General features: G+C 54.2%; 2 protein-coding genes across 3 annotated transcripts in view; one reads left to right on the forward strand and one right to left on the reverse strand.

The window, feature by feature from the left end:
* MLST8 (MTOR associated protein, LST8 homolog) overlaps positions 1–8,544 on the forward strand; it is a 9,160-nt gene extending 616 nt beyond the window's left edge. For both annotated transcript variants that reach the window (XM_019512753.1, XM_019512754.1), the window contains exons 2-10: positions 280–417; positions 2,697–2,748; positions 3,128–3,290; positions 3,813–3,888; positions 5,865–6,017; positions 6,217–6,341; positions 6,828–6,991; positions 7,859–7,992; positions 8,347–8,544. In XM_019512753.1, coding sequence (XP_019368298.1) covers positions 280–417; positions 2,697–2,748; positions 3,128–3,290; positions 3,813–3,888; positions 5,865–6,017; positions 6,217–6,341; positions 6,828–6,991; positions 7,859–7,977 — 990 coding nt within the window. In that variant the 3' untranslated portion in view covers positions 7,978–7,992; positions 8,347–8,544. The remainder of the gene's footprint in view (positions 1–279; positions 418–2,696; positions 2,749–3,127; positions 3,291–3,812; positions 3,889–5,864; positions 6,018–6,216; positions 6,342–6,827; positions 6,992–7,858; positions 7,993–8,346) is intronic.
* Positions 8,545–8,644: 100 nt separating this feature from the next.
* Positions 8,645–12,961, reverse strand: part of BRICD5 (BRICHOS domain containing 5) — a 12,234-nt gene continuing 7,917 nt past the window's right edge. The window contains exons 3-6 of the mRNA XM_019512755.1: positions 12,279–12,431; positions 11,313–11,420; positions 9,486–9,639; positions 8,645–8,846 (exon numbers count right to left, since the gene is read on the reverse strand). Coding sequence (XP_019368300.1) covers positions 8,752–8,846; positions 9,486–9,639; positions 11,313–11,420; positions 12,279–12,431 — 510 coding nt within the window. The 3' untranslated portion in view covers positions 8,645–8,751. The remainder of the gene's footprint in view (positions 8,847–9,485; positions 9,640–11,312; positions 11,421–12,278; positions 12,432–12,961) is intronic.

Genomic DNA, 12,961 nt, shown 5'->3' on the forward strand with positions numbered 1-12,961 from the left:
GGATAATCAGAGGTGTGGGGTAGTTGCAGTGGGGGGCTGTTGCGATAGGGGGGTCCGGAGCACTGGGATCTACCTGGGTGACCTGCTGCCTGGGGTAGGCCAGGGCTCATGCACAGGTGTGCCTGGCACCTCTGTGCAGGTGTGATGGGAGTGTGCATGGGGGCGGGGGGAGATGCTCACCACGTGCCCTGGGTGGGGGCTGTGGTGTCCACCTCTGTGTTGAGCTGGGGCATTGCTGGGATCCGCACCAACGACCTTCTTTTCAACTCCCCCCATCAGGCCCCCACCATGAACACAGCGCAGGGCACCGTGGGCAGCGACCCCGTGATCCTGGCGACCGCCGGCTACGACCACACAGTGCGGTTCTGGCAGGCGCACAGCGGGATCTGCACCCGCACCGTCCAGCACCAAGACTCTGTATCCTCCTCGCGCCTGCACGGGGCCCGCAGCCCTGGCGCCTCTGACGGGTCATGGGCTCTGGTAGGGGCGGAGAGCCCTGGCATTGGTTTAATTCCCCACGTAGCCTGTCCTGAGAGGAAAGAAGGGATTGCCAGGACCCAAAGTTCAGCGGGGCTGGAAGGGACCTGCAGAGGTCACCTCTAGTCCAGCCACTGCCTGAGGCAGGACCAGCCCTGTGCAAACCATCCCAGACCGATCCATTGTCCAACCTCCTGGCAAAGCTACAGTTACCCCAACCCAACACAACATATCACACCCTAAGATGCCATCGGTATAGCAGGGGGACCGCTGCAGCCAACGTGCTGCTTCTGCACGAGGTTTTAATATCTGCTTAAGAAATCCTAAATAGAGGCCACACCTGCTACAGGGGAAAGAAACACCCCCTCTCCCATCCGTACCAATCTGACCAGGGGCCAAGTTCCTTCCTGACCCCAATGCAGCGCCGGTCTGACTCTGAGCGTAGGGGCGAGACCCTCTAGCTTGGCTCACCTGTAACGCACAGTTCAAACTCTTGGTCTGAGCTTCGATCTGGACTCTCGTCAGCAGCTGGAACCTCCCAAAAGCTGCGACAGTAGCAACGACTGACTCACGTCATTATATTGCATGCATTACATTTGTAGTGTGTCAGGAAATGGGCCTAATGATGGAGGAGACAGCAGAGTTATGGACCACAACTGAGTCTGAGTTAGTTTGTTGGGTCAAATATAAAGGAAACCCCCCGTCCCACCTCTGCGTGTGTACCCAGTAAAGAGGGGTGGAAAAAGTGTTTTTGTAGGACCTGTCCAAAGGTGGGGTAATTTTGCCCTCTCCTGACCATGCCATGACATTGCCTCAGACTCTGGTTTTCCTAGATTAGTGCAAAATCCTGACAGCCTCTTGCAGTACAGTTTGCAGATAACCCCCAAAATGGGGGGAATGGTGAATAACAAAGAGGACAGGCCTAGTACGGGGCGATCAGGATTGCTGGTAAACTGGATACAGACAGGACAGTCGCTGTTCGACGTGGCCAGCTTGACATCAGACAGGCGGGGAGGAGGTTCCTTTTCCCCTGTACCACACGCGGGCGCATCCCCTGCATCCTGTTCTGGTGTCTGCGGCCCAAGGAGGCTGTGGATGGGTTGGGAAGGTGAAGAGAGGGACTGTGAGATTGACTAAGGGGTTGGGGACTTGCCCGTGAGTGAGAAACTGCTGCCTGTTGAGCTTAAAGGGAAGGAAGAGGGTCACTGAGAGGCACCTCGTGGATGGGCAGACCAAGGTCTAACAGGATCCAGAGGCTGGATTTGGAGCTAGAGGAATGAAGGTTAGAAACGAGGCAGAAGTCTTTGAAGGATTCACTGTTGGGACAGCTTACCAGTGGATCCTGCACCCCAAGCATCACTCAGCTCCTGGAGGGATGTTCTTCCTCGGTGATACTCTGCAGGTCAGACAAGAACGAATTCAGGGCAGTCGCTCGGCCCATGTCACCGGTTAGAGTCTTTTGGCTTGGTCATGGATTAAGTTGGTGGCTGGGCAGGGAATGAGCAGACACTACGCAGCCTGGTTTTCTGCTCCAATAAAAGCCAAAGAGGAGGGAAAATAAATAGGGGCAGGAGTCAGAGGACAAGAGTGAGGCAAGAAAAGCTGGAGTGAACAGTGGCTGGGAAAGGAGGGGGTGAGAGTGCAGACTCATTGCCCCCACCACGTGTACACACATTCAGTGAGCCAAAGCTACTCTTTCTGCATCGGGAAGCAGGCCCAGCGATGCCCGGCATCTGTCGTCTCTTCTGAAGGTCCTTGTAGAGCCTCGTACCTTCCGACCCTCTGACCAGGGCGTGGGGCAAAGCAAAGATCTCTCTACGGTTAGACATTTTCCTTGCAGCAGTGCTGTCGAGGCTGAGCTAAACTTTGTGGAGTTTGAGGAGACAAGGGCGGCAAAGGTAGAGAGGAGCGGTCAGCGGATGGTGTTTGAAGGGAAAGTGTAGAGCTGGAATCGGGCCAGGCCTTTGTGGGGCGGACAGAGCAGGCTGACGTGTCCTGCCATGTTGGAGTCATCAGATGCGCTCTTTGGCATGAAACGTCCGGCACGCGGTGGTGCGCCAAGCTTCCCTTTCCAGTCTAGATTGTTCCCAAGGAAAGGATGCCCGGTGAGAAGCCCCCGCTAGGCTGAGGTTTCTCCAGGCAGGGTGAATTCAAGGGAGTGCTTTCTCCTGCTGTAGAGGTACTTACTTTCTCTTGTCAACCTTAACCAGCACCTCTAGCAAGTGAATGCTCTGGAGATCACCCCGGACCGCAGCATGATCGCTGCTGCAGGTGAGCCCTGCCCGCGTTCCCACGCCCGAGTTGGGGGCATGCAGGGAGGAGAGGAGTCTGTTTGGTGGTTTCTGGTATTGGTTTCCAACTGGTGTGTGGTGACTTCACCCTCGTGCATGTGATCCAGCTGTGGTGCCCCCGGCTACATGCTCAGACATGCAGTTACTGCTCATGTGTGGTTCGCCAGGGCTCACCTCCCTGGAGCCCTATGACGAGTGTGTGTGCTCTGGGACCCGCAGACCCTGCTGGGCAGGGTGATGTGGGGACAGCCTGCCTTCTACCAAGGTCGGGTGGCCCTTCGCAGAGGGGGCTTTGGCCGATGTGTCTGACACCTGCCATGTACGTCTGGGTCCCTGCTCATTGTCATTGTGGCCTCCAGGTTACCAGCACATTCGGATGTACGACCTGAACTCGAACAACCCCAACCCGGTCATTAATTACGATGGCGTAAGCAAGAACATCACCTCCGTCGGGTTTCACGAAGACGGCCGCTGGATGTACACAGGAGGCGAGGACTGCATGGCGAGGATATGGGACCTGAGGTACCCGCTGAGGCCGGCGCTGCTCCGTGGGGGTTCCCTCTTGGGACGCATCTCCTGTCTCCATAAACCCTCTGAGCCATGACCGTAGCCAGCAGCCACGGGGCAGTACTTGGCTGGGAGACATCCAGGGGGGCCACCCAGAACGAGGGGGTCAGTGTCTTTCCTCTGAATCAGTATTGCACCGCTTCTGGTGCTCAGAGGCTGCTGGCGGCATCGTGGATAAGAGGTAAAAGCCAGGTCTTGTCCATTTGTGATCTTTAACTATTCCCTGGTGCTTCTGGTTTAGCCCAGGGGTCCTGGCTGGTTTGGGTGATGGCCTTCTGCCTCCCGCCGATCCCTTTGGAAGTTGCAGGTGGGGCCGGCAGGCTTCACCTCCCACCCAGCAGCGCCCTTGCATGCAGCGAGCAAGCCCTCTTCGGCACCTGCAGGGGCGGCAGGGAGCTGGTACAGGCCTGAGGGAAGCAGGAGATCTCATTGCAGCTGCTTCTCTGACTCTTCTTGTTTGTGTTCATTCTGTTGCAGGTCACGTAACCTTCAGTGCCAACGTATTTTCCAAGTGAATGCTCCTATTAATTGTGTCTGCTTGCATCCTAACCAGGTAAACGCACACCGTTCTGCACTTGCTAGGCTCGGGGAGGCTGCTACAGATGTTCTGCGTCTCCCGACTAGAAACCTGACGGGATACATGACTGGCAGTCATTGCAGAACATTGTGTTTTCTAAATGGACTTGTTTGCTGCTCTGACAGGACTTGAACTTGCTAGGTGTGAGCTCCTGTCTCAGCATTAAGTACCAGACACAGATGTTGGTCAAAATTGAAAGAGTTTCCTATATCTGGCAGCTGAGAAAACCCCCTGAATCCACACAGAGAAGCGTACCCTTGAGTACAGGCGGGTGATCGAAACCCTTGTGATTGCTCAGTGCTGCTCCAAGCACTAGATGGTATCGCTGTGTGTGATTCTGTCATTTATTACCTGAGCTCTTTGCCTCTGGGTCCCGTGGGAGTATCAGCCTGTTGACTTAGGTTGAACTGAGACCTTGGGACCTGCTCCGTGGAAGTGCGTTCCCTCCCTCTCTGCTTATGAATGCAAAACTTCCCTTGTGCGGGAGGATAGAGAAAAAGGGAACTGAAACTATAGTTTCCCTTTTCAGTCTTAAAACAGGATTGCCCCCTGGATTCTTTCGAGGACAGAGTGGCATAAACAAATTTACAGATCGTTCCCTGTTTCTTGGAGCAGAAACGTTTAAGTTGCACTTTCTGCAATGTGCTTTAATTTCTGTTACTATTGGGCTAAGTACCCCTAATTCCTATAATCAGGGAAAAACGGAATTGGTGTTGTATTTTACTCAGCTCAGTGCAAATCGTCCCTTTGGCTTCCCTTGTGTCACACAACTCTCTTGTTACTTTCACATCCTTACGTGCCAGCCCAGTGTGGCAACGTCTGGGCTGCAAACAGTGCAGCAAAGGATTGATGCGTCTTGCAAAACAAACTGTTCCTCTTTTAGGAGGACGCTGCGGAAATGCTCCTTTGCAAGACCCGTGTTTTACTTCAGATCGGACGTGACCTTTGCCTCATTAGCACGAACAGTTGTGTGGTGTCGGCACGTCAGGAAGGCTACATGTTGTATCGGTGTCAGCTGTCGTGCAGGAATTTGCATTTGAGAACATGGCCAAGCAGACATTGCCGTGTTATGGCCTTTATTCTGGAGCGAATCGGACTAAGTTGGGGATACCTGTGTGGGGTGTCGTCAGCCTGAGCAGCTCACAGCTGCTATCAAGCACTGCCAGGGGATTGTTGTCAGTTCAGTGACCTCTTCTGCAGCTGTGTCTACACATACTAGGAGGGGGCAGCCCCTTTCAGGGTTCAGGGTGCAATCTGAGCATTGCAGGTGGCCAGGGAGGGACCTCTGCCCTACACACTGGATTTGGGTATGTTTTGGGCAGTGGTCCTCTTCCTCCAAGGCAGGCTGTTACATGCTGGTGGGCACAGGACAAGACTGATCCATGGTTCAGTGCAATGTTGCTGGTGCACACCACTGATAAAAGCCAGAATCTTAATGGAGAGGGACAGCGTTGTGTAGTGGTCTGAGCACGACTGGGAGCCCAGGCTCTTAAATCCCAACCACGGCTCTTGGTTGGATCTGCTCCCTGACTGAGAAAGTTATGTAGGCCATAAATGCCAGAAGGATCCATTGAGTTAGAAAGCTTCCATTGCTGGGTTTTCAGGGGTGCCAAGCATGGCTGGCTTCGGTGGGTCACAGCTGCTGGACAATTCTGGAAATTGGGCTCAAGAGGTCTGGAGCTGGGCCCAGAAACTTAGTGTACACTTCTAAAAATGCCTCCTTGGCTCAGTTTCCCTATCTGTAAAACGGGGATAAGGCTTATTTAGATTGCAGCGTGGTAAGAATCTGCAAGCAGCTGCAGATCCAAAGTGCCATCGTCCTGATGACTGTCTGGGCAGAACAGGAACATCTGGGCCAGATCGATGGCTGCACTGGATGCACTTAGGTGCAGGCACTCTCTGCACTGCCTTTTCTGTTTCCTATTTGCAAATTGTGACTTGGTCCTTTGCAGGCTGAGCTAATCGTCGGGGATCAGAGTGGTGCTATTCACATCTGGGACCTGAAAACAGACCACAACGAGCAGCTGATTCCCGAGCCAGAAGTTTCTGTCAATTCAGTTCACATCGACCCTGACGCCAGTTACATGGCGGCTGTCAACAGTTCGGTGAGTCCAACTGGAGCCCTAGGAGCGGAGTAGCCAGGGCTGCAGCAGTTCTGCCGTTCGTCCTGCCGCAGGCTTCTCGGCACATCCGTTGCACAGAGCTCGCTGCACTCTGGGGCAGCCGGGAGTGCTCGTGGCTGTTGCCTGCATCCCTCGTGCCCCTTGCGGTCCAGCCTAGCAGCCAGCTCCTCTCTGTCTGCAGGGGAACTGCTACGTCTGGAATTTAACCGGTGGCATCGGGGAGGAGGTGACTCAGCTCATCCCTAAGACCAAGATCCCAGCGCACAACCGCTATGCCCTCCAGTGCAAGTTCAGCCCCGACTCCACGTGAGTGCTGCCAGCTCGCTGCTCTGCCCCAGCCTTGAACAAAGCCAGCCTTTCAGACTGGGTCTCAGGAGACCAGCGGGGGCCCCAGCTGCTGATGCAGGTCTGGCTCCATTTCCTCCTCCCAGCAGCAGGAAGCGGAGAAGGCAACAGCTGAGCGATCAGTCTGGCCTCTCACCTAGTGCCCAGTTGTCGCTTCACGAGTTCGGCATGGGTAGCACATAGCCTGAGGAGCAATGTACTGACTGCTCTGAGCCCATAAACCTGGCCTGTCCTTTTCTCAGCCCTGTGCTTCACAAGAGGTGGGGCAAATAGTAGCCCTTCTCCTCCAGCATGGGGGCTGGCCAGGGGGGTCTGCGGCTCCTGGCAGACTGTGCTGTCTCTGTGCTAGGCCCCGCAGTGTGTCACGTTTCCAGAGCCACTGCGGGGAGCATCCCATGGTAGCAAGGAAATGAATCCTGACCACGCTCCTGCATCGCTCCCCTCCAGGCTCTTAGCTACGTGCTCTGCAGACCAGACCTGTAAGATCTGGAGGACTTCCAATTTCTCACTAATGACAGAACTGAGTATCAAGAGTAACAACCCAGGGGAAACCTCTCGGGGCTGGATGTGGGACTGTGCCTTCTCTGGGGACTCGCAGTATATCGTCACTGGTAAGATACTGGGGTCCTCTGTGCAGCTGGCTGTTGAGCCTGACTGGGGCCACAGGGTTTGCTGGTCTGTGCTGTGGGTGCCTGGGGATTTGAAAGGCAGATTTTCCCCATCAACTCCCAAGGACACCTGTGGGGCTGGGAGGTGGATCCCTTTCCTTCCCCTGCTTTGAGCAGGGGGTTGGACTAGATGACCCCTGAGCTCACTTCCAACCCTCATTTTCTACAGTTCTGTGAACACGCGAGCTGGTTATGAGCATGCTGCTCTGCTCTGCTGCGTGTCCAACTTAACTCCCTTTGGGTGTGGGCATGTGGCACATCTGCCATATAATAAACTGACTTTACTGCATCATAGGGCTGGAGTGAGCACCCAGTGTACAGCCCAAGTTCACAGCAGATGGCTCAGATACCACTCAAGAAATGTGCTGTGGCTTCACTACATGAGAAAGTTACCATGCAGAACACATTGTCTGTCTGCTTTACCAGGCAGTAAAGTTACTCTACAGTAATATCCAGGGTAAAACTCTACGCAGTAACAAAGGCAATGTCTGTGGCTGGCGCCATTCTGCCTCATCCTGTTTGTAGCAGGGAATCTCTCGACCCGTAGGGCACACTGTATTTGTTTCATTTGGTGGAAGAGCAGCCTCAAATCTAAATGGCCACGTGGTATTTACCACTGCATTGCACATCCCTCAGGAATATTGGAAACCCGGTTTGGGCAGATGCACACTGTGATAGAAGGCTCCCTGCCCTGTCTGCCACTGCCAGGCGCTCTGGTGCGCTGGGCTAGCAAAGCAAGGAGCTGGGGTTCTTTGCAGGAGAGAATGGGCAGGTATTTTGCATTCAGCCTCTCCTTGTTTACCATTCCAGCTTCCTCGGATAACTTGGCCCGGCTTTGGTGTGTGGAGACGGGCGAAATCAAGAGGGAATACAGCGGCCACCAGAAAGCTGTCGTCTGCCTCGCCTTCAATGACAGTGTGTTGGGATAGCAGGTGTGAGGACAGGTAAGGGCCCGAGCCTGCGATGTGCTGAATGATGCCATCAGCCAGCACCCTTTGCTGGTTAGGAAATGCACTCAGTGAAGTATTTCCTTGAAAAGAAGGACAACTGCCCCCCAGCCTGGGACCTATCATGGGTCACAGTGGGTGGGATAGCACACCGCACGGGACCTGCCTCCCCCCCCAGCTTGGTGTCTGCAGCACTGACTGCTGAATTACACCCCCAGGAAGTTCCTGTGTTAGCAGGGCAGCCGCCCTGGGCATCTCTCAGCTTGGAGTTGCATAATGGAGTGTGCAGGGGAGGGACAGGAAGCACAGGCCTTCTCTTCTGTTGCAATTGGTTTATTCACTGCTTTACAGGCTTGATGGAAGATGGGCTTGGATGGACTCAAGTGTACCCGGTTCAGCGGCTGACCAGTGGTGCAGGCAGCTGCAAAGCTTTAAGAAGCCCTACTCCTACAGTGTGGAACAAAGGTATACCCTTGCCTAACAGCTGCTGATCTAAAGGGCATGGCCAAGGAGCACGATTGTAAATAAAATGTACATACTGACAAGGTCGGAAATGGGCGCCTGTCATCATAACCCTCTGGCTCTCTCCTGCCCTCCCTTGAGCAGCACCGTGCAGGCAGCCTCGTGGGGCATCTCGTGTAGGAATGAGCTGAAGAACTTAGCTGCCAACGTGTGTGTTTAACTCAGAGGCTTCCCGGGAGTTCAAGTATGATGAGGAGTGAGTGGTGGGGGAGGTGGGTCCCCTGGCTGCCGGGCTTACTCAGGAAGGTAGTAGAAACAGATGGACACACAGATGTTGCTTGGGAAGCAGATGTCGATACACAGGTAAATCAGCCGCTGCTTCCCAGGCCCTGCCAAAAGAGCAAGTGGGGGAAAGGCCTTGTAAGCAAGGCTGGTTGTGTAGCAAGGCCCTGGTGGAGCCCTGAGATCAAGGCCCTTCTAGTTCTTGGGGACTGGTTCAGATAAAGCAGTGCCAGCTCTGGTGGGCGGCTGTCAGTCGGTGAGAGTGGACATTAACCTGTGGAGCTGCTGAGGGCACTCGGTGACTGCTGAAAATGGACGCATTTGATTTTGGCGGTGCCTGCTGAGCTGTCGCGGAGAGCCCCTACAGCTGATGCCCTCATTGGGCCCGAGCAGAGAGGACATGACTGGATGGGCTGTGGAGACTCATCAGTGGAGGGTGTCTGCTCTAAGTGGGGACTCAATGCTCTACCTGGTGTGGACAGGAAGGCTTCTGTTAGTACAGCCCTCGCTGTCTGCTGCCCTAGAGATGTGCTTCAAGCCTGGAGGCCATCTGTGCAGCACCCTTCCCCTGCATAAAGGTCACTAAATATCTCTCTCCTGTAAAGGGACAGCTTTTGCCTGACACACACTCAAAATCACCCATGCTGCTCTGTTTCCCTGGTTCCTGGCTGAGCCGGGCTTCTCCCTGGGTGCTGGAGTAGTAGTGATGTCTCCACCTCCTTCAGAAGGTAATTCCTCCCACTTACCATTCCCTTTCCTGACCCAGTAAATGGAGCCCTGTTCACAGAGGGCTTGGACGGCTTCCCCCACACCTGCAGGGTCCACCGGTGCAACGGCCACAATCCCCAGGAACTCTTGGAGGTACTTGGTTTGGTTGTTCTGGAGCAGCCGTGGATCATCCTGAAAAAAAGGCCACCCAGTTACATGGTGCAAGGGAGAACCTTGTCCTCACCAGGCACTTCTGCTTCCTAGGGTGGTTTCCACACAGGCTTCCTGAGAGTGCTGTCTGCTCATGTGACAAGCATGAGAGGCCTTGTAGAGAATCCTCAGTCTCCCTGTGCTGCCACCTCACGGGGACCTGCCCTCTGGCTACAGGGTGCCCCTTCCAAGGCTGCACGCTGGCTAGGGAGTTTTCCATACAGGGGATTTTCTCTTTCCCAGGATGTTGCCTCGGGCAATGAGAGCTCCATTTGCCATCAGGTATGTGGATCACTATAACCATGCAGCTCTGAGTCCCCTACTACAGCCACACGCACCTTGCACACATGGCTCTGCCAGTGCAGCTCAGTTGGGAGTAAATTTCACACCCCCTACTTTACACATGGGGATCATCGCAGAGCTTGCAAGTCCGTCTCACTAGCTGACATGGCTCTGACTGGAGGGGTTGGAGCCTTGGCCTTGTACGTGCACCTCCCTGGGTTGATGCCCAGGGCATGGCAGGGGGAAGTGTAGAAGCGTGGAGCAGAGTACCTGGAGAAGCTGTAGCATCTTTGCTGGGAGGGTTTCTAGAAGAGGCTGAATGAGGTGAGCATTTGGAATGGGCAAGGGATCAAAATCCTGCATCTGTGCAGGAGTCAGAAATCGAAGAGCTGGAAGGGTGAGCCCCTGGGGATGGGAGGAACCCCTCTCCTGATTGCCTGGCTAATGCAGAGGCAGCACAGCTGGTCACGAGAGCAGGGAAACAGCATTCTTCCTTCACTTCTCAGAGGCCTGAGAGCCAGACTATGGCTTCCATCCCAGGGGCCTCTTCCCTGGCTGCATGTGGTTAACAGCGTTCTCATGGGTCTCTTGTTCCTGCTGCTGTTTGTGCCGAGTGCTCCTGACTGCTCAGTGTGGGGATGAGAAGAGGCAGTCAAAGGACAAGCGGCCTTAAGCTCCCCCCCCTCCCCGCAATAACAAGGTAAAGGAATCCAGCCGCCTGCCCAAGGCTTGGCATCTGCTTTCGAGTCATCAAAAATGGGGCCCTCTGTCTTCCTGAAACAGAATCTGCACCTCTCCCCGCTATGAAACCCATTAACATTCTGTTCAGAGGGTTGTTAGACATCATTACTCCAACTTATTTCGCTGTGGCTTTGCTAACAAAACACCCTTTGTTTCCTGTTCCCTGGAGTTATCGTTAGCAGGTAACCAAATCCAGCAGGATTGGATTTTTTGAAAGCGTGGTGACTTCAAACCCACATGGCACTGGTGTCCTGCCCTTCCTCCCCCACTCCTGCTTCATACAAAAGACATTCAATCAATAAAAACTCCATCGATTACTTCCTTCCAGTTGAGTGTAAACCACGCAGTCAGACTCCAGCTGGGCTGCTATTGACGGGCAGAATTAAGGGACGCACTTCTCCTAAGAATAACTCCTTCCTCAGAAAGTACAAACAGCAGAGAGGCATCACAGCTGGAAGACCTAATGGATTTGACTTCACTTGCCCCATCTCACTTCAATAAAGAAGAGCGCTCCCTGGGAACACGTGAACCTGGTGCAGGGGACTCAGAGAAGAGAGGCCTCTGTGATGCTGAGGGCCCTTCATTTCCCCGCAGTCCAACCACCCCTCTGCAAAAGTCACATCCCTGCTCACCCTGTGCGCAGACACGTTGAAAGACAGCTGGATGTTCTCCAGGTCCTGATGGTCCATCCTCTGCAGGAAACACGCACTTTGCTCTGCAGGTTTGTAACAGACATAGCCCTGCGGGGCGGAAGGAAGGGACACAGAAAGGTCCATTTTATTGACAGACAGCCTGTGTGTGCACAGCACTTAGCCACTGCTGAGATCTTAGCTTGAACACTCCTGGCCCTTCATTGGGATATGTTTTTAATAAAGCAACATGGGTTGCCTCTCAGTAGGAATGAGCATGCCTTGGAAACAGCAGATCTGGAGTGAGCCATGGTGGCAGATCAGTGGTGGGAGTCTGCAGAACAGACAGTAGCGACTTCCCTAGTAGGCTCCACAGTGCAAAGAAACCTCCGTGCAAGCTGGTGGTGACATCGTACTAGTGGTTCTCATTTGTATCTGCTAAATTACATCAGAGGAGAGGAAAGCACTGAATGGGTGCGAGGCATCCAGGGTCACTCCAACCTGTGTGTGGCTGCCTGCCTCAAGGCCTAGCCTGCAGCTACTTGTAACAGCAGACATGAGCCGCTAAAAAACCAAATGGACTTTCTCAGGCTGGAATCACAGAAAAGTCAGGCTGCAAGGGACCTCCAGAGGTCATATCTAGTCCAACCCCCTGCCTGAGGCAGGATCATCCCTATCCAAACTACCTTATACAAATCCATAATCTAACCTCTTTGAAAAACCACCATCAAGCCTGACCCAACACAAGACATCACACCCAAACTTGCCACAGGTAAAGCAGGGGAACCAAGGCAGAGGAATCCCCAACTCTTGTCCACACCCCACACTCAGGATACCTGGCAGAGCTGAGCAAGCTTTAGTCACAGCTCCCTGAGGCATGGTCCCTAAATTGGCTGTTGCAATTGCAGGATTGCTCTCCCCCCCCCACCCTTTTATGCAGAGCACAGTCAGCCGGTGACGGCCACTCACATTCCGGCTGTCAAACAGCACCACAGCTGTGCGGTTACTCGGCGAAGTCACATAGTAAGTGATGGTGCTCCTGGACTGGTCCACAACAGCTGACTGGTTCACCAGGGAGCCCTGCTGGTCCTGAAATGTCAGCTGGGCAATCTGCAAGAGAGGCTGAGCACAGCCAGGGTGAGCACTGTGCCCACGTGCTTTGTCCCACCCAGCACTGTGGCTCTGGAGTCTGCAGAGCGAACCATGGGAGGCTGTTCTGCCCCGCTGTCAGTCTAAGCTCCTTGGTAATAATCGGGCAAATGCAGGTGAGCAGGGTGAGCAACTTCAATTGATGAAGGCTCCAGCATGAGTGTGAGCAGGCACATACCTGCTGCACTGCCTCAAAGTGCTGGAGATCTCACCCCTCATGCAGGCAGGGAGGCCTGAGCCATAGAAAACCTGGGCTCTAGCTGGAAAATGTGGAGCCAGTGCACAAAGGCTGCCCCCTGGGACAACAGCTGGTGCAAGGGAACATCTCACCCAATAGCCTCTTGCCCTGCCAGGAGGCAGCGTGTTGGCTGGGGAGAGGAAGTTGTGGGTTCCTCTAAGATCCTCCAGGAGCCACAGCCAGTTAGAAATGGGGAATCACTTTGTGGCCTGGGGACACCTTCCCTCCAGCACAACTGGTTATCTTGCTGCAGAGACACCTTATG

The sequence above is a fragment of the Gavialis gangeticus genome, unplaced genomic scaffold (genome assembly GCF_001723915.1).
Source record: "Gavialis gangeticus isolate Ggan-Ray unplaced genomic scaffold, GavGan_comp1, whole genome shotgun sequence".
NCBI classification, from domain to species: domain Eukaryota; kingdom Metazoa; phylum Chordata; order Crocodylia; family Gavialidae; genus Gavialis; species Gavialis gangeticus.